This window comes from Aotus nancymaae, unplaced genomic scaffold, assembly GCF_030222135.1.
Source record: "Aotus nancymaae isolate 86718 unplaced genomic scaffold, 86718_ANA_hifiasm-v0.15.2.pri h1tg000090l, whole genome shotgun sequence".
Taxonomy (NCBI): Eukaryota; Metazoa; Chordata; class Mammalia; order Primates; family Aotidae; genus Aotus; species Aotus nancymaae.
Genome location: NW_026988505.1, coordinates 4,041,378 through 4,067,752, shown reverse-complemented (window position 1 = coordinate 4,067,752; position 26,375 = coordinate 4,041,378). Strand labels below are relative to the sequence as shown.

General features: G+C 40.4%; 1 protein-coding gene across 1 annotated transcript in view; it reads right to left on the bottom strand.

The window, feature by feature from the left end:
- CSMD1 (CUB and Sushi multiple domains 1) overlaps positions 1-26,375 on the bottom strand; it is a 2,129,340-nt gene that overhangs the window by 248,100 nt on the left and 1,854,865 nt on the right. The window contains exon 41 of the mRNA XM_064369795.1: positions 19,711-19,920. Within this exon, the coding sequence (XP_064225865.1) occupies positions 19,711-19,920 (210 nt within the window). The remainder of the gene's footprint in view (positions 1-19,710; positions 19,921-26,375) is intronic.

The window sequence follows — 26,375 nt, the reverse complement described above, 5'->3', positions numbered from 1 at the left end:
GATATTACCATAAAGATAATGTGAGAACACATGGAAGATACCAACCAGGCGACATTATATGTGCACTTGTAGTTTGGCCTTGGTGTTCGCAAGATTAATGTGTAAGTGCCGTTTGGAGGTTGTCTTCATTAACATTTGCCAAATAGCATTCCATAGAGTTATAAGGTTTCAGTATTATCCATAGCTTTTTCCTACTAATGAAACGGCATTGTTTCCTCTTTAAAATAACAATATGCAGTGCTAGTGAGTCATTTGGGTAAGTCAATAATGGCAACATTCTCTGCCACAACTGTTTGGGAAAGCCATTGGAATAGAGCCACAAAAAATCAGTTGTAACATTAAACCTAGTATTACATTTACAGAAATCTCTAATAAGCATGATTTCCAAGACAAAAAAAAAATGTTTAAAGATGTTCATTGCAGCATTATTTACACTATGGAAATCCAAATGACTAAACAAAAAAAATACATATAAAGACAGAGACTCACAAATGCCAGAGATGAAATGTCCTATCTTTCAACAGTCACAGACTGTATATATTTATGTGTATTTATTTATATTTTCAATACAATAAGCATACTATGCAGTTGACAACAGGATCCTATGGTTAAGCCCTGACACTAGTCAGCAGGTTAAAAACAATTCTTCATTTCACCTTTTAGCATCCCTTTGTTTCAATTATTTTTATTTATGCAATGATATAATGTTTCTGAACAAGAGTCAGAGAAGCAGCAGAAAACTGATTGAGAACAAGAAAAATCAAGATCAGAGGACACACCGTGACAAAAGCATCTTGAGATGATTCCTGGCATTAGCTCCCCCAGGGACAATAACTGGGAAGAACACAACATGAGACCAAGTCCTCCCGCAGCGGGAGAGGAGGAAACCCTATCTAGAGAGAAGCACTGGGCAGCCTCTAAAACCCAGAGCCCCACTGGATTATGTCGCCCATTACCAAAGGTGCTCCAAACATCACTTCTTGTGCCTACTATCTAAAGATGTAAAGAGCTGGGTGCAGTGTTTCATGCCTGTGGTCCCAGCTACTAGGGAGGCTGGGGCAGGAGGAATGCTTAAGGCCGGGACTTGAAGGCTGCAGTGAGCTATGATTGCACCACTGCACTCCAACCTGGGTGGCAGAGCAAGATCAGGTCTCTTAAACAGCAAACAAACAAACAAAAAACAGATACGAAGGAGTGTCTAATTAACAGGATTAGGGTGAATATCAAGTAATTTATGTGATAAAACTTAATAAACTGTCAGATTCAAATAAAGTTATTGTATTTTACTTATAATGCACCTAAATATTATAATTACCTGTATTTTAGGTTGGTGCAAAAGTAATTGTGGTTTTTGCTATTACTTTCAATGGCAAAATAAATCTCAATTACCTTTACACCAACCTCATAAACATCAATAATATGAAATTAGAAATAGTTATTGAAAGTGAGTATTTTGATTAACTCAATGCTATCTTTTGAAATGTAGTCTTTCGAATTCAATATATACAAGCTTTACAGAAAATCAAAGATAAATTACTAATTTTAGAATGAACGTTTTTAACCCATAAACATATACAATTATAATTTGCCAAATAAAAACAATATTGCTTTAAAATATTTAGTTACAAATAAAAGGAATGAATGTTCCAGTGCTGCTCTTTGGTAAAGCTACCTTATACATGAACTACTGAGTTGATTAGAGACACTGTCTTAATAAACTATAATAAAGATTTACTATAGAACAATAAACGTTATAAGCACAATTGCTATAAATGAAATTCGCAAATGGAAAAATGTTTTTAACTCAGAATTTTGTGAAAATTGAATTTGCAGTTGACAAGGTTTGGCTGTGTCTCTACCCAAAGCTCAACTTGAATTGTATCTCCCAGAATTCCCACATGTTGTGGGAGGGACCCAGGGGAGAAAACTGCATCATGGGGGCTGGTCTTTCCCACGCTATTCTCATGATAGTGAGTAAATCTCACAAGATCTGATGGTTTTATCAGGCGTTTCCACTTTTGCTTCTTTCTCATTTTTTCTAGCCCCCGCCACCTAAGAAGAACCTTTCACCTCCCACCATGATTCTAGGGCCTCCCCAGTCATGTGGAACTGTAAGTCCAATTAAACCACTTTTTCTTCCCAGTCTTGGATATATCTTTATCTGCAGGGTGAAAACGGACTAATATATCAGTCTACCATACAGTAGTTGCACTATATAGAAGTGTTTCTCAGTTGTTTTTGTGTCTGATAAGTACAATATTGGACTGTCAGAATGTTTTACATCGTACTTGGCTTCAAGGGAAAAGCTCTCCAGGTGGTCAAAGGAAGAATATTCAAACACTTGTGAAACAATTATGTCTTACAGGGCATACCTCAAAAGCAAGAGTGTGATATCCCTCATTATTGATTGTTTTTGTTATTATCACCTATTTGAGAAACTAGATGCTTAGAAATCTATGCTAATAAATGTAGGGACAGGGAACATTAAAACGGAAATTCAGGTCAACTCAGTGTCTCTCTCCTTCTCTAACACACACACCCCTCATCTGCATTCCCCCATCATGCAGCTCCCTGGAGCAACCTGTCAAACTCACAGCAAGACCACTTGTGCCTCTGCTGGGGACCACCCCATGCTGAAGGCCACAAAAACAGCCTTTTCTGGAAAGCCAGTGCCAAATGACCTGGAAAACATCTGCAGTACATGGAATGCCTCTCGCAGTACTGCTATTTGGCCCAAAAATTACTTTAGAGACCCATGCTCACAAAAAAGAATGAATAATTCCACACTGAATTTCAACTATCAACACATTGCCTTCTTTATTATTCTCTTTTAGAATGAAATCACTAATTTATTTCTCATTCTTGTTTTGCTTCAATTGTAATAAACTCTCTTGGAAAAATGAGTCCTCCAATACACCAAATATGAATGCTAATAAAACCTTAAGAAAAAAAGAAACATGAAAAGCTGATTGCTGGTTTCTAGAGGAGGAGAAGCAAATAAAATTAGATTTAATACAACCTAATCTTTATGAGAAGATTTCATCCATGAATCAGCAGTGCTTTGGAAGTATACAAGCCTCAATTACCACAATACAATGTTAACAAGGTAATGGTTCATAGGCACTCCTAGTGAAACTTCACTTAAAACAGCATTTAACAGAGCCACACACATATTTACACACTGGAGTGTTAATAATGTGAAAGGCAATGAATTTCCTTAGTTTGGTTGTGTAGTTTGTTGGGTAATTTACAGTTATGTTCTCTTTGGGGATATGTAAAACTAGTGCTGAAGGCTCTAGCCCCCTTCTGTTCATGAAATTAACCTCTATGAAAAACACTGAAATAGGAAATCTGAGGTTGCATTTAACGGTTCTAAGCCCAATGGCTGTGGGCTACTCTAATGGTTGAAAAAAATTGTTGTTTTTCTTTTCTCAATGGCAAGAAAACAATTATCCTGTGTGGGTAGGGAGAACAGATTAGCCTATGTGGGCAGTGCAGTAGCTTTTCTCATTCGTTTATTGAGTGAAATAAAGATTATTTACTGACCATCTACTTTGTTATAAATGCTAGTTATAAATGGAAACTAGAAATGGGTCTTACTCTAGTGAATTTCAGCAAACAAATAAATTAAAGCATAGATGATTGTATAAAAGAATTGTAAGTTGCATAAATTATTAAACATAAACAGTGGATTGAAATAAAGTAAATATAAAATTTGGTGAAGGTTAAGTAGTAGTGGACAAAAATGTTTTGTTTGAAGGAATGATGTTTAAATTAAGATCTAAGTAGTAAAATAGTGCAGGCCAGGAAAAAACAAGAAAGGCAGACTTTTCAGGCAAAGGAAATGGTATGTGTTCCAAACAGAGAGTTCAGTGTCTGGAATAAGAGAGTTTCAGAAGAGAGATGCCCTCTGTAGCCCCTTCTCCCAAAGTGTGTGCCCCTTTTCACACTCTTGCCAATTCCTGAGTGGAGAGGAACTAGTCATCAAATTCTTCAGACTACTGGACGTTGATTAGAACATGTTTTATAAGTGGACACAGACATACTATAAAAACCCAGGACCCATTTTTTTCTGATAAAATCCATCTGCCAGTCAACATCATAATGATGATGATGATGATGGAAACTATATACTAAGTATCAGTTACACTACTTTTTGGTATTTGTTCCAAATGTCTTGTTAAACTGAGCACTTTACTACTTAAACATTAATATCAACATTCTCTCAAACTTTTCATATTTGAAGTCATGTACTCTCTTTTCTCACATGTCTTTTCCAAACTTGGACTCACTGTCTCACTTCATACAATGAGGTATAAAGGAACATATTACGAGTCTGAATGGAAGTAACTAAAAAGAAGTCATTAAGATGATACCTTAGCATGCTGAAGATAGATGAGTTTTGGAAGGCTCCTGTTGTGTACCGTTTAGTGTGGGTGTGATGGGTTTCACACGCCCTGTAATGGCTTCTTGCAAGTGCCTCTAAAGGACTTGTAATGCACCACAGTGCCGGGCTGCACAGGTGTGAAGGAGACCTCAATCTGTGGTCATCAAGCACAGCCTTTCTCCTCTGTACCCATCATAAAAGCATTAATCCTCATAAATGGGTTTTAAACATATAAAAGTTTTAAATTAAGAAAGAAAGTCATCAAGAGAAAAAGAAAAAAGACCACTTCAGTGGAATTTGATAAAGAAGTTACCTCCTAGAATAAACGGAGGTAAAAGTTTAGATTATCAAACAAATTCTGATGCAGCTGAAGGTTATAACTTCTGCATCCCCATATTAAGCAATTCCTAAAGACTTTTGGAGGCATTGTCTATTAGTTCTATAAAAGTTGTTGTATTATCTGTCATTACAAGGTTGAATTAAGGCCAGGCGCAGTTGCTCATGCCAGTAATTCCAGCACTTTGTGAGGCCGAGGTGGACAGATCACCTGAGATCAGGAGTTTGAGACCGGCCTGGCCAACATGGTAAAACCCTGTCTCTACTAAAAATACAAAAATTAGCTGGGTGTGGTGGTGGCACATGCCTGTAATCCCAGCTACTCAGGAAGCTGAAGCAGGAGAATCACTTGAACCAAAGAGGTGGAGGCTGCAGTGAGCTGAGATGGCGCCATTGCACTCCAGCCTGGGTGACAGAGCAAGACTCCATCTCAAAAAAAAAAGTGAGTTAGAAAGAGAATCATCAACACATGGAGAAATCTACCTTGGCAGTACGTACATGAGCCTTGAAGTCATTTTGCAAAACAGGTGAGGCACCCTGCTGTGACCTGAGTTCAGCCAGGTTCTCCCCATATAATAGCACCAGGAACTGAACATCCCATGTAATCCCAGGAGGCTCATTCCTTCATTCATGAAAGGAGACTAAACGTACCTATGTACACAGGGGCCACAGAATTAAATGGGATGACAAATGAATCACTGTTGGCATATATTAGCTGAATAAAGCTTAGTCTTGATGGCAAGAATTGTCTAGTTTCCTTGAGAAAATATATCTTGTTACTCCAAATGAAGCCCTTGAGCCACTGCTGTGATGGAGACAGACAAAGGAGGAAGAGACTACTGCTTTCTATGGTGGGAATTAGGGTGAATCACTCTAAGAAAACAGCCTTGCTACGGAGGGCAGAGCTGCAGTTTACATCAAGGTGTACACTGAAGACGGAAGCCCCACTCGAGTCCTCAGCTTCCCTCTCAATGAAAAGATCAATCTGGGTCACAGTAGCATCTCAGCCACATATGGTAATCCATAGAATTTCTCAAGTGCACACATACATAAGTGTACCAACTTCCCATATTTATTGGCTATTCTAAACTGCTGGGATAGCATATCGCTCTTTCTTTATAACCAAGGATATAGTCCTGGTTCTCAATTCTGAGACATATTTTCGCCTAAATGTGCTCCAGTTGTGCTCTTAACTGCCAGACCTAGCACCTGCTGATAAGCCCAACCAAACTGTTGAAAAGTTGTTGCCAGAGTTTTGGGCCTCGCTGAGAGTGCCAGCTCACACATCAATGCTTACAGAGGACCAGCCTGCACAAGAAATGTGCTGCCTGCATTACATGAGAGGCTGGCAGCAAATCCCCAGTGGACATCTGAAGACGCCTTCATCTAGGAGGGATGGATCTACTGATGCATGCTGAGAACACCAGCTTTTGGTTCAGAGGAATGGATGACTTAAAGGAGAAGGTGAGAATGTTGCTTTTGCTTTCAGAAAACGCATAAAAGGAGGAGGAAATGCCTATGATCTGCAGGAAGAACATCGCTCAACAATGAAGATTCAGGTCCTAGTTTCTAAGAGTCTTGCTCACAGACTAAGGGGAATCATAGTCTTTGGAGGCACCTTTTCCATCTTGTAAATGGATGTACTAGTGGGCATGGGGATTGCTATGACTCTTTGTAATCACTATTGGCAGTACTTTTACCCAAAAGAGGTACCTTTGTAAAGAGCATTAGGTTGAAAGCTCAATTCACTCATGCAGAGGGGTAAAAAAAGAGACTGAGTAAGCCCCCCTGCCCTTACTCAAAGTCACTCAGAATCCCCCAATGAAAGGAAAAGGAATGATGCCATTTTAGAAGCATATAAACTTTATGTACAAATCATATATAGAAGGAACAGTTTGCATGCTAACATGATTTAGAATGTACTTGGAGTACTTTTTTTTTTGTACTTGGAGTTTGTATACAAGCAACAGTTTGCATGCTTACATAATTTAGAATGAATTATTCAGAGTCTCATTGTACTTGGAGGTGGTTTAATTGCTTGTTCTTCTTAAGGGGAAATATTAGTATAACAAACTATAGCTTATTTTCTAAAAAAATCATTTCACATAAAATTCAGCAGTTTTATGATTGTGATGAAGAATAAACAGATTTAACACATCCGATTATCTTTAAAAATGGTGTTGAGCACACACAGTAAAAGGAAGAAGAAAAACAGTGGAACTTGGCAAGGAAAAGACATTTTTACTTCCTATGACTAAAGCATTTAAAATTACCTTTGAGATTTTTGGCGCTGAATAATTTTCTTTCCCAAAAGAGTTTATGCATTACAAAGCAGGAATATGCTTTATAACAGAAAAAAAAGAGAGGAAGAGACAAAAGAAGAAAGGAAGGAAGGGAAGGAAGGAGGGAAGGAGGGCCAGGGAGGGAGGGAGGAAGGAGGAAGGAAGGAGGGAGAGAGTGAGGGAAGGAAGGAGGGAGGGACTCAACTTCTCCAAATGCCAGATTGCAAAACCTAAAGGGAAAGCAAATCACTAAAATGCTTAACATATCAAAATTTTTACAAATATTATGAAAATCTAAGTATCAGTAAGCCCAAGGCAATACCATAAAAGTAAAATAACACAAATAATTTTACTTTTTTTTTTTTTTTTGAGACAGAGTCTCACTCCGTCGCCAAGCTGGGGTACAGTGGTGCAATCTCAGATCACTGTAACCTTTGCCTCTTGGGTTCAAGTGATTCTCCTGCCTCCGCTTCCAGAGTAGCTGGGACTACAGGCACGGCCACCATGCCCAGGTAATTTTTATATTTTTAGTAGAGATGGGGTTTCACCATGTTGGCCAGGATGGTCTTGATCTCTTGACCTTGTGATCCACCTGCCTTGGCCTCCCAAAGTGCTGGGATTACAGGCTGAGTCACTGCATCCAGGCATTTTCTTTTATAAAGGAATCCTGTGTTTGGATCTGAAAAAATAACTACTATTCACATCAAGTGTTGAACCTGTAAGTGCTTTATGTGGAGGCAATGAGACCATGCAGCCATACTCCTCACATCTGGTATATTTTCCAGCTGATAACCTTTTTCAGTTCCTGACTTAGAAATAGAATACATGGGTTTGATTTTACCAAAGTTCTTGATAAGTCATTTAACTTCAAGACAGCTACCTCTATAGTAACATCTCTGACCTTTATATGGTCATAAATAAATGACAAGCTTTAAGAATACGGTGTACAGCACAGACAGCATTGAAAATGACAAGGATTCTCTGTATGATTTATGCATCTTCTTAATTATAATCTTAGCTTCTAAATCTCAAGTAGAACCTAGGAATGTTTATTTGACTTACATATCAGAGTTAAGTATCATTTTATTAATTTATCAATTTTATAAAATGGCAAACACTGATAAACCATCTAATTAAGTGTCATCCCTGTCACATATGATACCACTATTATAGGCTGAAATAATTGGTAGCTTTTGGAACTACATAGACATGGTCTTAATAACCTTACCTGTAAAATATCAAGAGTAAAACACAACAATAAAACTATTAAAAAAAAAAGCAAACTATGGAGCTGGGCCGGGCATGCTGGCTCATGCCTGTAATTCCAGCAGTTTGGGAGGCCAAGGCAGGCAGATCACTTGAGGTCAGGAGTTCAAGACCAGCCTGCTCAATATGGTGAAACCCCCTTCTCTACTGAAAATATAAAAATTAGCCAGGTGTGGTGATGCCCACCTGTAATCCCAGCTACTCAGGAAGGGAGAATTGCTTAAGCCCAGGAAGTGGAGGCTGCAGTGAGCCGAGATCATGCCATTGCACTCCAGCCTGGGCGACACAGTAAGAGTCCATCTCAAAAAAAAAAAAAAGAAAGAAAAAACAAAGAATATTCAAAACATGGGGGACTTGACAAAGACTTTGTGCCAACTGACATAGACGAATTAATTGACAATTAATGATTTATGACATATTGTTATGTTGTAGTTTTCTTATTGGCTCAGATATTAAGATCATATTCATTAAAAATGGAAATTAGCATGTAATGACCAAGTTTAACATGATGACCGTGGAGGAAGTGTTTGTATTTTAACAGGATATACCTCACTAGGAATGGGGCATGGGAGAGGCCAGTTGAGTAGGAAGATGGAAGAGCAGCACCGAATTCATTATTCAGATTATTCAAACTGTGCATACAGCCAGACTAGCAGGTGTGCTAGAGCTGAAACCCTCCTGCCCCACCAATTCCTGGAAGCCTCTTCCCTGCTTCCCTTGCTCTGACTCCTCCCTCACTTCCCCAACCCCCATCCATACACAATTCATTCTCTGCATTTAAGCAACTTCTCATTTGCTTAAACTTCTTCAATGATGTCACACTGTACCTAGAAAACAACCTGAATGTGCCACGGCCAAATCCCCAGGAGTCCCGACTCCCAGGAGCCCTCTGACCTTCCGCTCCTCATGTGTCAGCCTTGTTCCTCTCTGTTCTCTGATCTCACCAAGCTTCTCCACCCAGAAGAATTCCTAGCACTTGCAGCCGTGTCTCCTTCCGATCCCTCAAATCTCAATGCTGCCCGGGCAGTGGCAGACCCAGGACCCCACTCACTGCATAGACATCACCCCAATCATTTCCTCCACAGCAGGCACCATGAATGCAGCTTCAGCCTGGGTACAGCTACAACCTCTGAGCCTGCAACTGCAAATCAATGCCCTAAACATGTGGTTTTGCCTCCTGTCTCGCTCTGTTTGCCACAAGGGTTTCTGTAAGAGTCCATAATCCACACTGTACTAGATTAGGCTTTTTAAACGTGTAAGGCCATTGTAATTCTCACTTTAAAACCTGAGATCGTTTCTTGCTGCCCTCCAGAGTTCATAACTGATTTAATATGAACTATTTCGGCATTCTGGTGGAGTCTACTAAGTTTCTCAAACCAGTGTCTTACTGCATGAAATAAAATACATAAGATTACAAAGGAAACCAGCGATATTAAAATATTCTTACAAAAGTACGAAAAAGCAAAATCTGTGGTGTAGCATTATGTATGTTGTTATTTCACTAAATAGATGGCAAGTCTAATAACTGAGGCCACTTCAAACTATGATGTAATATTTTGAGGTATCTACAAAAATGTAATAAAACATGAGATTATCTATGATTTGGTGACAAAGTCACAGGTTATACTATTTTTTTTTTTTATTTTGAGATGGAGTCTCACTCTGTTGCTTGGGCTGGAGTGCAGTGGTGTGATCTCGGCTCAATCTGTTACCCAGGCTAAAGTATGGTGATGTGATGTCGGCTCACTGCAACCTCTGTCTTCCAGTTTCTAGTGATTCTCCTGCCTCAGCCTACCAAGTAGCTGGGATTACAGGCACCTGCCACCAAGCCCAGCTACTTTTTGTATTTTAAGTAGAGATGAGGTTTTGCTATTTTGGCCAGGCTGGTCTCGAACTCCTGACCTCAGGTGATCTGCCCGCCTCGGCCTCCCAAAGTACTGGGATTACAAGCATAAGCCACTATGTCTGGCCTGCAAGTACTATTTTAATACTATTGCTTGCTTTTAAAATGTAAGAAAATGCTAAATGTTAATTAAAGGTTAAGGGGAAAATACATAAATACTTTTATGTATCTATTTACCATCCAAGTAATAGATTCCTTGATTTCTATCCTCGAGGCCACAGAACCATTGGTGTAGAGAATTAAATTCATGATCTTAACAGGGGATGCAAATTCCTTCACCATCCAACGCCATCACTCCACTGGCTCCTGTCCAAATTCATCCTTCACTTTTGGCAGCCATAATTCCTCCTCTAGTCGAAGCTAGGGCTCCCATGTGGCCTCCAGGTCCTGTTCACAGGAAACTTCCTCAGGGAAAGCCTGCTTTGTGTGCCTGTTTCACAAGGCTCCACAATGGGTTTTACCCTCAGACTTCAGCAGACACCTCAGTTATAGGAAGGCTCATGTTGGATTCTAAATTTGTAATTAAAAATCTAGCTTTCTACTAATTTATGACATTATTTTACATATTTGTTTTCATTCCTAGCTCTTGGTGCAGAAATTACATTCTTGTGCTAGCCAAATACATGGATAGCCTTCAAGAAAAATTGACTTAAAATACAATGAAATGGGTTTAGATTACAGATAACTTCACAAATTATAAAATACTACAATAGCCGGGCGCAGTGACTCACCCCTGTAATCCCAGCACTTTGGGAGGCTGAGGCAGGCAGATAATGAGGTCAGAAGTTCCAGACCAGCCTGACCGACATGGTGAAACCCCATCTTTACTAAAAATACAAAAATTAGCCGGGCATAGTGATGTGCATCTGTAATCCCAGCTACTGAGGAGGCTGAGGCAGGGGAATCGCTTTAACCCAGGAGGTGGAGGTTGCAGTAAGCTGAGATTATGCCACTGCACTCCAGCCTTGGCAACAAAGCGAGACTCCATCTCTCTCACACACACACACACACACACACACACACACACACACACACAAACCTACAATGTTTTTTTCAAAAATGGAAATAATTAAACACTGATCTATAAAAGTAAGCTGATTTGTCTTCAAATTATCATTTTTATGAGTTCAGTCTCATCACATCTAGATAGTGTTGGGGCTCAGGACAGCACTCCAAAATGACTCTAGGAGACCATTATGCCACCCCAAAATACACTTCTTTGGTATATTTCAAGCAGATCATTTTGAGAAACTGCAGATACAAAAGTAGTTCTGAATAGCTGCCTTTCTGTATAAGAAATGTACATATATAAAGGTGATCTACATGAATGAAAGTATGTGTATTGGAAGACACTTGCTTTATTGCCTGGGCGATTGATTTTAATCTGCATAACAAGACAACTGTTCACCATATGATTCCTTCCCTCACTCTCTCCTAATCTGACTCCACTAACCTGGAGAAGCCTGAGCTCTTATTTCTTTCTGGAGCTCAGGATTTATATAAGCTCCAATCCCTTGTCCTTTAATCCTAGGAAACAGTGAAGGTTAGGAGTGCCCAGCACTGATTGCTGGCTCAAAGCACTGACCCTGGGTTGGCAAACCTGGACTCGATCCCCCGCCACAAACTGAACACTGGCCATGACACTCACTGCCAGGTTGCACTGCAGCTTTCTCACAAGTTGCTTGGCCTGAAAGTCCCGTTGAATCCTTGCAAAGTCCTAGAAAGTGCTCTGTTGGGCCGGGCGCGGCGGCTCATGCCTGTAATCCCAACACTTTGGGAGGCCAAGGTGGGTGGATCATGAGGTCAGGAGATCGAGACCAGCCTGGCCAACATGGTGAAAGTCTTTCTCTACTGAAAGTAAAACAAAAAAATTAGCTAGGCGTGGTGACGCACACCTGTAATCCCAGCTACTTGGGAGGCTGAGGCAGGAGAATCGCTTGAACTAGGAAGTTGGAGGTTGCAGTGAGTCGAGATCACACCACTGCACTCCAGTCTGGGTGACAGAGTGAGACTCCATCTCAAAAAAAAAAAAAAAAGAAAGAAAGAAAAGTGCTCTGTCAGCATTTGCTGCATAAATCAAGGGCAAGGTTTCTGATTTCCAGAGGCCACGAAATTGGGCAGTTCCTGAACAATGACCCCTGGGTCTGCAAGAGGCAATGCAGCCACAGCTGACATCTGAAGTCCATGCTCACAGGCAGCACCTGGCATCCCACCCTGAAGGCATGTGCTGGAAGCACCTGCAGACAACGTTTGACTCTCGGGTTCCGCGAGGCTATTTTCACAGCCATAAAACTTAAGATGAGCGAGCCGATCTGTCCTGTGTCAGGTCCGAAACTGAAAACTGAGATCGGGGTTTTCCCACAGTGGCCGTTCTGCAGGTCAGGGTTGGGCAACTGGTTTTGCAATTCGTGGGAGAAAACTGTTCTTTTTAAACTGACTTCATTAGGTTTAAACATTGTTTCCCCTGTTAGTGCGCTGACTACATCATTTGATTTAGAATCCAAAGACTTCATTTCCCTTCCTTCTTCAGAAATGCCTTAGCTTGGCCATCATGACTACTTTGGTGTGTGGCAGACCTCATGCCAAATCATACTTCCACAGGCAGCTGTGCACATTTCCACAATTTGCCAACCTCTCTGGGCCTCATTTTTGTTATCTGTGAAATGTATATAATCCTTGGAATTTACTTGAAAATCAGAAAGCATAGAGTGTGGTTCAGAGAGAGCACTCCATAAATAACAGTTATTATTGTCATCCTTACTACTACTATTGAGACAGGGTCTTACTTTGTTGCCCAGACTGGAGTGCACGGGTGTGGTGGCAGCTCACTGCAGTCTTGAACTCCTGAGTTCAAGCGATCCTCCCACCTCAGCCTCCCAAGTAGTTGCGACCATGGGTGCCCAACACCACGCCCAACTAATTTTTTGTAAAGACAGGGTCTCTCGCCATGTTGCCCAAGCTGGTCTCGAACTCCTGGCCTTAAGTAATCTGCCCGCCTCGACTTCCAAAGTGCTGCAATTATTTTTAATATAGTCAAACAGGGGCAATTGGCTCTTCGAAACCAACTAATAATAATTCTGCAAGAGCAAATGCGGACATAAGAAAACACTAATAAAAATCTGTTGCATACAAACACTTCATTAACATAGAGTTTTAATCCACTTATATAACCGTTGCATGGTATATGTATTATGTTGTTTTTCCATCGAGGCATCTTCTTAAAGGACATGGCTTCTTCCCCTTTAAATCATGCCCTTGAGTGAAGTCCGGCTAATCACATTTCTGACTCTGTGACCCAAGTTGGGGTAACACATAGTCCTCAGTGGCTAGAGTTGGGCACAAGCTGTCCCACCAAGAACGTGTTGCCAAAATGATTAGCAATTGCAGTAGAGGAAGCAGGGTCCTGTTCTTGCTGAGCAGGGCTTAGATTGAGGATACATCATCCATGTGTATTATAGCAGAAAAAGCTATGAAAATCAGAACAGAGGCAAACAGAATTCGGGTGTCACGGAAACCCTGGCTCCAGACATGCCCTAGTCCACACAGCTGTCACCTTGCACCATTGTTTTATTTTGAGATGGAATCTTGCTCTGTCTCCCAGGCTGGAGTGCAGTGGTGTAATCTTGGCTCACTACAACCTCTGCCTCCCAGGTTCAAGCAATTCTTCTGCCTCAGCCTCCCGAGTAGCTGGGACTATAGGCGCGTATCACCACGCCTGCCTAATTTTTGTATTTTCAATAGAGATGGGGTTTTATCATATTGGCCAGGCTTGTCTTGAACTCCTGACCTCGTGATCTGCCCGTCTTGGCCTCCTAAAGGTCTGTGATTACAGGCGTGAACCACCAGGCCCGGCCCACCTTGCACTTCTTTACTACAGTAGTTTAAGTCAGATTTCTATCATTTACAATCAAAGAGGGCAGACTCATGGGGAACATGCTAGATCTTTGCCCCTCACCTTATGGATAAGATCTAGCTGCTAATTGATGGGACTCATCTATGGAGCCCAGGTTAGTCCTAGAATTGACTCTATTTTCACCATTATGTGTAACAGTGATACACATTGTCCATGTGTCACAGAGAGGAAAACCAACTATTCTTTTTTTTTTTTTTTGAGATAGAGTCTCACTCTGCCACCCAGACTGGAGTGCAGTGGTGTGATCTTGGCTCACTGCAGCCTCTGGCCTCCCAGGTTCAAGTGATTCTCCTGCCTCAGCCTTCCGAGTAACTGGGATTACAGGCACTCGCCATGACATCCAGCTAGTTTTTATACTTTTAGTAGAGACAGGGTTTCACCACGTTGGTCAGGCTGGTCTCAAACTCCTGACCTCAGGTGATTCACCTGCCTCAGCCTCCCAAAGTGCTGGGATTACAGATGTGAGCCACCATGCCTGGTTGACAACTAATTCTTATCCTTTCATTTCCTCCCTTCGGGATTTCTGGCAGCAATATAAGAGACGGAATGAAAAGAAGAGAAGAACAGTACTGGCGTTGATAATATTTTTGCGTCAGTTTTTACACCCAGGGTATATGCGGAGCTGTTTGCATACATGGGTAGGACCACCAGTGCCTGAGGTAATCCTTGGGGTCATGTTTCCTGAAAGTAACTGCAATCCCATCATCCATGCCTAATTGGTACTTCTCTGGCTGAAAGCACAATCCTTTAAAGAAGCCCCCTACAAAATCCAACATTACCAAGATTGGACACATGGTATTTGTGCTAGTATCTGCAGTGACATAAATTGAGTGAAATGGTTTTCAAATTTTTTTCTATTTAATACACTTTTGAATTTAAAATAAAAATTTTTTTAAGTTTATTATTTTAATTGACAGATAATGGCACATATTCATGGGGTACATAGTGATGCTTCAATACATATAATCTATAGTGATTAAATCTGGGTAATTACTACATCTGTATGTTCATTATCTCAAACATTTATCATTTCTTTGTGGTGGGAATGTTGAATATCCTCCTTCTGTTGGCTCTGTGAAATTACAGAATATATTGTTCTTAACTACAGTCACCCTAAAGGGCTACAGAACACTGGACCTTATTCCTCCTGTCTAGCTATAGTTATTTTATCCTTTGAGTTTTGCTAGCAATATCTGCAACGAGTAGGGATTAAAAGTCACTTTAATGAGGAAGCCAGAACACAGAACTGAACCAAATAAAGGCAAGCCCTGCACAGATGCTTCCAAAATGCATATGCAGCACAGCAGAAAGTCCCTTAGCATCCGGGGGAGAAAAACCTCAAGTATGGAGCTCACAGGTGTGCCCTGGGGACCAATCACAGGCAAGGCACTGCGCTTCCTGCTGAGTATGGAGCCAGGTAAGACAGAAATGACCACTACCTTCATGCAGTATATCATTTTTAGTAAGGCATCCTTTAAACATAGAAATACAGTTGTCCCTTGGCATACACAGGAGGGTTGGTTACAGGATCCATATAAAATAATGGAGTATTTTCATAGAATCTAAGCATATTCTTCCATATACTTTAAGTCATCTCTAGATTACTTATAATACCTTATATAATGCAAATGCTGTGTAAACAGTTGTTATTCTGTATCGCTCAGGGAATAACGATAAGAAAAAGAGCCTGTACTTGTTCAGTAGAGTCACAACCATGTGTTCTGTATTTCAGAATAGTTCCAAGCTGTAGTGCTTAGATCCATGTCAGCAGAACCCCTGGATGAGGAGGGCAGACTGTATACAATAAATTGCTGGCTTTAATAAGCCCCAGGGTATGCCTGTCACTTTAGGTTCATTTGCATGGAATTAAAAAACAATATCCCGTATCTCAGTGACTTAAAATAAGACAGCTTCCTCCTGGCTCCAGGTGGGAATGGCAGGGGACTCTACTCCTCTATATACTCAGGGATGCAGATGACTGAGCCGCCATCAGAACAAACTAAATTTTGGCTCTTCATGGTTTCATCCCAAGTGACATTCACTCCAATTTCATCAGCCAAAGCAAGTTGCACCACCACACTTAATTCAGAAGGAACTTCTATCCTGAGTGTAGAAGAGTGCAGAAGTGAAGGGAAGGGGAAAGATTTGGCGGGAACGCTCGTGACCAATACACAAGGTGAAGCACATCTGAAGTGAAGCTTCCGAATGAGGAGACCTCACCTGCCGCCGCACTCAGAGATTAGCTACTTCAGGGTATGACATATAAACAGCTCTGAATGACTAACCAAGGAGTGGGGGCGGAGATGGAGAACACTGCAGGCTGAGATTGCTACACGTGAAAAAGCTCTGAGGTAGAAAGGGTTGTGGCTGTGGAGACATTTCAGAAGGAAAGTGAGAATCAGGAGCGAGCAAGAACAACAGCCTGGGAGACTGGGCTCCTTAGAGATGTTGAACGGTGTCCTAAAATCTAAGCAAGCATGGTGAAGGCTTTCACCACAAAAGGAATAAATCTGGTCTGCTTTTTGGAAAGAAGAGAGAAGTTGGAAGAGGCAATCTGGGAAGACTTTTAGGAGTTTGGCCATTTTCCAGGAAAAAGGTCTGAGAGTAGTTAGGGCTGCTGGTGGTGACACAGGGAGGCAGCTGCAGATTCCAGGGACATTGTACCTCACACTTAGTGAGATAGGGGGACTGGAGGACAAGCTGGGAAGGAAAACTGTGGGCTCAGCTTTGGACACAGGTTTTAGTGCCTGTGTCATTCCCTGTGGAGGAGGAAAATAGACATCTCATCCTGGGGCTTGCAGAAGATTGAACTGGAGGCATAGGCACATACATTATCAGCTATGAATGGCCACGACAGTCTTTGAATCCAGGAGTGTAGGTGACACTCATGGAAAGCACATGATGGAAATACAGAAGGATTCCAACCTCCTATATACTTAAAGTCAGCTAGAAATGGTCAAGAAACAAAGAAAATAATAACTCGGCCAGAAAGACAGCAGAATAACCCAGAGATTTTGATCCCTGAACCCAAGGGAAAAGGTGTCAAGAGAAGTGGTAGCCATGCTGGATGTCACCAGGAAACATGAGAGGAAGTGTGCCTTTAGGGCTAGTGACGTTAACTTCTCCTGAAATAGAAGATCTTGTCCTTAGAAGACACTATCATGTTAGACACCAGAGAAATAGATAGGAGAAGCGAGAAACAGGTGTGGAAATTGAGAATGTTTACATAAGTTTTCAGGAATTTTGTTTTAGAAATTAGAAACTGGAGGTATACAGGAGGTCAAAAATACATTAAAATTATAAATAGATGTGTATGTGTGAGACAGAGGGAGAGATGAGTTCTATTTGAAATTTCTTTCTTTCTTTCTCTTTCCTTCCTTCCTTTTTTTTTTTTTTTTGAGTCGAAGTCTCACTCAGTCACCCAGGCTAGAGTGCCATGGTGTGATCTCAGCTCACTACAACCTCCACCTCCCAAGTTCAAGAGATTCTCCTGCCTCAGGCTCCTGAGTGGCTGGGATTACAGGTGTCTGACATCATGACTGGCTAATTTTTGTATTTTTAGTAGAGACAGGGTTTCACCATGTTGGTCAGGTTGGTCTCAAACTCCTGATCCCAGGTGATCCACCTGCCTCGGCCTCCCAAAGTGCTGGGATTACAGGCATGAGCCACCGTGCCTGGCCTTGATTACCTTTAAGTAGGACATACATTCTCTTCCATTGAAAAAGAGAAAGAGCACAAAACAGGTGCACACACAAGTAGATCTGTATCCACTTTGTTGCGGGAAGTTGCTTCCTCTCTGATTTTTTTTCTCTCTCACTCTCTCTCTTTCTCTCTCTCTCGTGTTTCAAATGGGGAATGATTAGTAAGTGATACTGTTTGCTATGAGTAAGAAAATAAGGATGGAAAACAATGAAAGACACCGTGTATTCACATGAAAATGCTGGCACTGTCTACAGGCATATTGCTCCTTGATTTAGCCTTTAGTATTCTCTCTTTTTTGCTCCTACCTAGATTTTTAGTTTATCAGACCTTGATTCTAGAAGTTGATGTCTATATTTTATATTTTAGGTGAGACTATATATAATAAGGTCTAACAGTTCAACATAAAATACTAACCTCTTTCAGTAATAAATATCAAAGCCCTGTTTCTGAGCATTCTGTGGAATTAGGGAAACAACTGATTTAACTATAGTAAAAAAAAAAAATTAGGCTCTGGATTTAACATTTTCAACCTCATTTGATCTAGCAATATTCAAGGAAAGGCCATACAAATTATTTTGTATGAAATAAAAATTTTGAACTGTTTCACATGTCAAAAATGCTTTGATGATGCAAACTTTTCTTATTTGCATATTTGAAGAAATAAAAAAAGAATAAAGTTCAATCACTGATCCTGTTTTCTTTTTGTGGTGAAATTTGGACATGAATAGTGCAGGTAGCCATTTTCTTGTGCTAAGGCAAAGCATACATACCTGAGATACAACAGTCCCCCTACCACATGGATCAGCGCCCTGTGCCACAGGACTGTGTCCTGAAGGGACCAGAGCTCAGATGGACACAGTGACACATGGGAAGGCTATGTGACAGTGAGACTCTGAGGCTGGCATGCAGATGGCTATGGCCACTGGAGAGGGTGTGCGCAGCCGGGATCAGAGAGCAGGGAAGCTTGGGTAACAGAAGTACCTGATCATGCCCTGTGTGTCTGTGAAGGTGCCTTTGCAAAATTATAACTGAGGAAATTGTGACAGTGAAAGAAATCAGACCTAACCAACTCCATCTTGCTTCTAACCTTTAAGGTGTCCTTCTTCATTCCTGGGCATAGACCGAATTAACTTTGGGAAGGAATTCAGTTCTTCGTTTGACTCTGAAACAAAACTGCTAATAGCCCTTTCCCGAAAAGACCCCCATTTTACCAGGGGATCAGTCTGTCTTTGCAGGACTAACAAATTAGATACAAGATTAGAAATTATGGTTTAAGGGTCATGCAGCCTCTGGCTGCAAGACTCTGAACCTCCCCGAATTGCTCCTGGGGATCACATCGCTATTGTAAAGCCTGAGATCAGTGCTTGAGATATTTTGCAGACCCTGAACCTGATAGATCAGATGACACCAATCAGACGATCTGGCCCAAACAGTTTTGCCATTGTACCCAGGAACAGAAGACAGCAAGGAAAACTCACTTCAAATCCCTGTGATTCCATCTCCAACCTGACCAATCAGCACTACCCACTTCCCAAGCTCCCACCCACCAAATTATCTTTAAAAACTCAAATCCCTGAACCCTGGGGAGACTGATTTGAGTAATAATTAAATTCCAGTCTTCCACCCATCTGTATCTGTGTGAATTACTCCTTTTCTATTGCAATTTGCTTGTCTTGATAAATCGGCTCTGTCTAGGCGGCGGGGAAGGTGAACCCAAGGTGAACCCATTGGCAGTGACATCTGTGTCCTTATCTGTTTTCAAAAACAGTAAGTGTTCCACTACTGACCAGAAACCAACATTCCACCAAAAAATTATTCCAGTTGTACAAGCTTTAAACCAATTAGGGAGATTTATATTTACATACAATGCAAATGTAAGAAGTATATTTACATGTGGTTTTTAGTTGTTGTTGTTCCTTACCTTGGTAGGCAAGTTTAAATCCTTGCCGGTTTTGCGAATGGTCACTGTAAAAGTGGATGAGGGTTTCATGCGTTGTACTCAGCAGGGCCATGGGGAGGTCCGTGCCACTAAACTGTCCGATCATGGGGCTGGTGTGGTAAGGTCCATTTTGAATCTCAAGGAAGTCATGATTGGCTTCGGTAGAAAAGTTCAGAAACTGAATATGTGCACCTATGGAAAAATATGCAAACTAAATGAAAGTTCATATCAAAATGTATAAAATCAATGCTCTTAAAAGTGACTGAAGTGTTACCAGTCTTCCCGGACAATCTCTCTCTGAGACAGAACCATGCTGCGGAGGACGGCATTCACTCTGGATGACAACAAACCTTGGCTCAATCTTTCTTCTGCCACTCTCTGCTGCATGGTCTTTTTCCATGAAACTCATGTCCACAAGTCAATTTGTTTGTGAAATATAAGTATTACCAGCACTGTGCTACAGAGCTACACAGGTAGAATCTTTAGAACAACAATTAGCATACACGTGCATGGGGTTGATTTTGTCCAGTGGCTTTCACAATTATTATCATCTTAAATATGAAGTTGTGAACATCTGTCACACCACCCAAAATCTAACTGATGGCTTTATCAAGAAAAAAAAATTGAACTTAAAACATGCAACAGATTGTTTTTGTTTTTGTTGTTTCTTTTTATTTGTTTTGTCTGTTTTCCTTGTCCCATAGTTCTGTGCAACAAACTTTAAAAGTGGCTTTTACACTAACTGGATGTTCATACCATAGCACAAGTTTTATTATTTTAGCAAGTGATCATTTTCTATTGCGTTATGTATGCAAATCAAATTATTGATGTTTGTGAGAAACCCAATCCAATAACTCCCTCCATATCTCTCACAATTAAAACGAACAGCCTGACACAGTTCAGCATACCAAAAGACTGTTCAAATGACCAGTATCTCGGATATCATACTGATCTGTGAATTAAATAAGCTATGGCTGATAATTTAAAAAGAAACAATAGTAACAAATAACAGAGTTATTTGCATTGCAGCATTTTTTTTTGAAAATTTATTTGACTATTATGTCTTAGATATTCTAACTCATTTAAGCAATTTATGTAGAACTCCAAAGACGTCAGCCTTTGTATAAATCCATGCAGTTAAGTTGGGCTGTAAAACCTAAACTGAGCCAACTAACAGCTGTTGTAGAGTGTTGCGCATGCGCGCGCGCGCGCGCACACACACACACACACACACACACACACACACACACACAGCTTTACTCTGCATGATTCTTGTTTTTGAGAGATGAAAACTTAAAAAAAAATTTAATCTAATATGTTTCCTAGATTGAGAAAAGTAACAATAACATCTACATGGGTTATCCTCCTTAAATGTAAGTGCAGAAAAATATTCACACAAACATATTTACTCAGGTATCAAAGGAAAACACAGTTGTTAAGGGCCAGTACTTTGTAAAAAGGAAGAAAGAAGTTCAAGTGAAAAATTGTAGGGAAGAAAAACCTAAAATCACTCAACAAAATTTGAAGTGATACAAGAAACACAATTTCATTAATTATGTAGAAACTTTGCATGGAGAAGCAAAATGGTGACTAGTGCCCATCCCGGGTGGGCATCGTGTGAGGCCAGCAGCAGACCCTGGGTCTTATTCACCAAACAAGGTTGTTGCCAGCACAGGAACCATCACTATGCTCATCATTTTCAGGTAAGCAAACTAAGGCTCAGAAAAGTTAGCTGTTCTGTCTCACATCACACAGGAAATGGCAGAGTGAGGTTTAACCCTACACTGATTGGCAAAGTCCTCACTTTTTCTGGTTTGGCATGCTAATAGGCTAGACAAGAGCTGACAGTCTCATGATGGTAAAAACTCGAAAATTAGTTTGCATTATGTTCAACCTCTTTCTAGACTGAAAGAGGATGAATTAAAAAATCAGAATGTGAAAAACTTCAGGACATGGCTAAGAAGACAAAAAGAAGAAAAAAACAGATTATTAATAATTTAATCAAAATTTAGAATTATGTTTTAGAATGAGTAACTAGATTCATAGCACATCATCTAAGTCTAGACACCAGGACTACATCACCAGTCAAGAAAGGACTAGCTCAGCCTGCAGTGGTCCCAGCCATTCTACCACCGTCACCTGTATATATAACCAAGATGGAACAACCCTTTAAATTTATAACACTTCTGCAAATATTAAAATAAAAAACGTCAAATACTGCTGTTTGTCGAACAGCCACCAATGAGCTATTAACTTCTTTCTAAATTCCAGAAAATATTTTTGGTTAAAAGAAATTCAGAAGTGAGGGGGAAAAAAAAAGAGGGAGAGAAGGAGGCAGCAAAAGAGTGAGAGATGGAGGTGGGCAGAGAAGGAGAGAGGGGGAGAGGGAGGGTGCGGGGTCCCTGTGTTCCTTGGTTTGGAGCTGTCTCCTCCGTGTTCCATCACAGCTGAGCTCCTGGACTGCTCAGCCAGTGGCACATCCAGATCTACCCGTCCCCTTACCCACTGCTGAGCTAAAAACAGTTTTGCGGTATGGCCCACAAATCTAATACAAATTAATTTCGTTACAAATAAGTAAACTATACTAAAGAGCAGTGTGTGTGTGTGTGTGTGTGCATGCATTTGTGTACATCTGTGTGCACATCTGTGTTTGTGTGACTGCCCTATGGACACTGAATCCACGTGCTCTGCAGTTTTACAGACATCCCTCACGTTAATCACAACGAGGCAGAATCAAGAAATTGACCCAAGAGTAATAAGAAACAACCTGTTGAATTGCTGGCACATCTATGTATGTCCAGAGTAGCAGACAGAAAGGAAGTCTGGGGCAAGCTTGGAATACTTAATATCTAATGATAGGGAAATGGCTGAAAATGTGCTCACTTCGGATGCGCATATGCAGACTTTCGATATATTTATCCAGAAACACATTTTGAAATTCATGAGCCAGCACAGTCACGAAAGATAACAATGTGCAAGGGGATCAGGGTGCAAAGAAATGGAGGATGTCCAATGTCTCAAAAGTACAGGGTCTAGTGAAAGTGGTTTTCTCCTGATTTGGAATTCAGCTTGAAAAGGAAATGGAATTATGACAATTATAATATTGTGAGCAAAATTACCCTTATAAGCAGGATAAATTATACAGCCACATATCAAACTACCTAATATATATCAGAAAATAGAACAGAGCTCAGCTTTAATCTGGTTTAAAAATAGAATTATTTATCTATCTAATTTTCAGCAAATTGCATCCAGTTTGACATCATAAAGCCAAAATGAGAGGATTAAAATAAGCATAATCTGGTTATCCATCTATTATCCCAGAGAGTACTAAAAAATATATATTATTTCAGCAACAACAAAAAATCTGAAAGCTTACCTTTGGTGGAATTTACCCAGCACTCTTTTATCCTATCGTGATTACATAATAAAAATTAAGTGCCAGTGACAAGTCACCTGCACAGAGAATTTTGCCTTGGGCTTTAACAAAACTTTGAATAGTAATGTGACCATGATCACAGAGTTAAACCCTAGTTTTTAGCTGATAGAACCTGTGAATATTACTTGCTCTGTTTTGTACCTTCTGTGTGTAATAAAAATATAGCAAAAGTGTTAATGCCTATGGAATTTATTGAACATTCTAAAGAATCTTTCATGTCCCTGTGTTTCTAGAAACTCCGAAGGCATCGTAATTTTGGAGAGCATTGTATAGAATATTAGTGCAGTGCATTTTAAGTATAAAAGGTAATAGGGCAAGGCAGACAGAAAGCTTGGTTGCATTTCTGTTAACTGTGCCCTTAAACACTCGCTAGAAAACGGACCAAAATCCTGAGTTGGTGAGCTCTGCTACAGCAGCACAAAACAACCCGTCTGTGAAAAGGGAAGAAAACAGCACAAAACTATTGGGATCAGCCACTAGACAACGAAACTAGAATTTGGTTTAGCTGCCAAAAGCAGTTAGCACTTAAATAATGCCCTATTTCATGCATTTACAATACTTCAAAATAGCCCAAATGGGACTGATATTTTATTATATTCCCTTTAAAAATAAGGAAACAAGGTTCAAAAATATTTTGGTATCCTGTGCAGTCATTGGTAGGACTAAGATTTCTACTCAGCTAAATTCAGAGCCCCAAATTGTGAGCAACCACAGCTTATGCTGCCAACTGCTCCAGTCCTTTTGGCTAGAGTTCCCTGGGTTCTTTTCAGGGATGAGGTATGTGGTCTTACTGAGGCAGCATGTAGAAGACAACTGTCCCGGCTAGGGACAGCGGCTCACGCCTGTAATCCCAGCACTTTGGGAGGCCAAGGAGGGCAGATCATGAGGTCAGGAGTTCTAGACCAGCCTGGCCAATATGGTGAAACCCCGTCTCTACTAAAAACACAAAAATTAGCTGGGTGTGGTGAAACAGGCCTGTAGTCCCAGCTACTCGGGAGGCTGAGGCAGGAGAATCCCCTGAACCCGGGAGGAGGAGGTTGCAGTGAGCCAAGATCGTGCCATTGCACTCCAGCCTGGGTGACAGAGCGAGACTCCATCTCGAAAAAAGAAAAGAAAGAAAGAAAGAAAGAAAGAAGGGGGGGGGGAGAGAGAGAGAGAGAGAGAAAGAAAGAAAGAAAGAAAGAAAGAAAGAAAGAAAGAAAGAAAGAAAGAAAGAAAGAAAGAAAGAGAAAGAAAGAAACAGCTGTCCCTTGAATGAATAATTACAAAAATGGACAAGATGATTTCCACATGATACCAAAACAACTAACCACGTTTGCCTGTTTAAACTGTGGCTGGATCCACGGGAATGGGGTAGGAGAGTAGAGTTAATCAAAATAATTATTTGACTAAACTGGTAACTGCTTAAACCTTGGATTAGATAATCCATCAGGCAATCCTATGCTTATCCAGTTGTATGGGAAGATTCATAACATCCAATAAAATCCTCCCGAAGTGAAAACATCACATATATTTTTCTTCAAGAAACGGTAATAATGTCTTATATTCTGGATAAGTGTCATTACTCAGAGTAACTGGAGGAGCATGCTTACTGGTAGGTCACTGCTCTGAGAATCCAAATCCCAAAACTGACAATCAAGGGAACAGATATGTATGGTCAGATACTAGAAATACAATCTGAAGCCTAGAAATTACTTTACAAGAACAATATTTTTTGTAATTCACTTTGGAGTTTTGATTTGTCATGCTGTTTTATACTCAATAATATTCTATATCTATTTCCAACACACCCAAATCTTATGATTTCTACATTTTTACACCAAAGCAATTTATCTTACATAAGTAATATTTGTAAGAATCTTGTGAAAATCTTTGTGCATTTCTCATTTTATTTAGATTGAAAGTGCTCTTCTCTAAATTGGAGAAAGGCTTCCTGAAGGAGTCTGACTCCAGCATCCAAGGAACTGGAGTTGCTTTGGGAAAATGCCAAGTTCACTTCCTACTCCAGCCAGGAGCACTGAGTCAAAACTTAGGAAATAGGCCATGGGAGGCTACATTGTAACAACACAACCTCCACTGAAGCTTCTTGCACACAGTAAATTTGAGCACCCTGTGGGGGCAGTCATTTTCCTTGTTACTTAGTGTTGCAAGTTTAAGTAGACACAATTTACAAAAAATCTGACAATTTCTTAGGGTCTAAGGTAGTCAACCTTCCCTTAATGTCTGTTTCTTGATGAAATTTCCAGTGATACTGCAAAGGAAACATTGTTTAAGATGGTTTCCCAAACCTCAGAAAACAGAGAAGGGGAGAGGCAGAGTAGTAATCGCAATGCACCATTTACACACTTACAGGAGGTGCTGGTTAACTCTACCATGGTTACTCATGTGAACTACCTATCACATGACTTTTCTCAACATTAAGGAAGACATAACTTCGGGCTGTTCTTTTGCATCCTGATTACCACAATCACACTAAAAGCATTATCCTGGTAAGAGATTTTTTTGTGTGACATTAGTTGAAATACCTGCCTACTTTCCCAATCTCCCTACTTGTCCCATTAGAAAATAAGGGGCCCTCTTCTGAGTTGTAACCACAGGAAATGTTCCAGAATCACTTCACAGTTTGGGTATTAATAGGAAGCAACACGAGAAACCAAAAAGGGGAGAAATCATAATTACAAAATAATTGTGGTCATCTCTGCTATATTCCCATTTTGTTTTACCTAAGAAACTTCTGGAGTGAGTGCTTGATTTATAAGTGCAGGTGTCTGAGCTTGAACTCCAAACTCACTTGATCAAAATTTCCAAGGGTGTGATCTGATATTTGCTTATGATTTGGGAGATTCTGAGGAGAGCTTGCTGACAGGAATAAGCTAAGGTTCAGAGAAAGAAAAATGAGCTGTGCAGTGCTGTGGATATAAATTGGGAATTGAACAGGAGAATCTGACTCAGATGAAATGTTCACATGCCTCTGAAGTGTGGTTTGACATTTGACAACAAGATTCATAGCGTTGGTTTAAAAGTCACGTGCGTAGAAAAAGAGACTTGAAGCTCTGGGGGTAGTGGATATTACAAGGGAGAAGAGGCAGAAATTAAAGAAGCCTACGAAGATATGGAGCCAATTTACTTAAATGTTTTTAACTATAAAACAAGGTGAGGTTGAAAGCTAGATAGTAAAATTTTCTCAGATTCTGCAAATTGCTCTAAA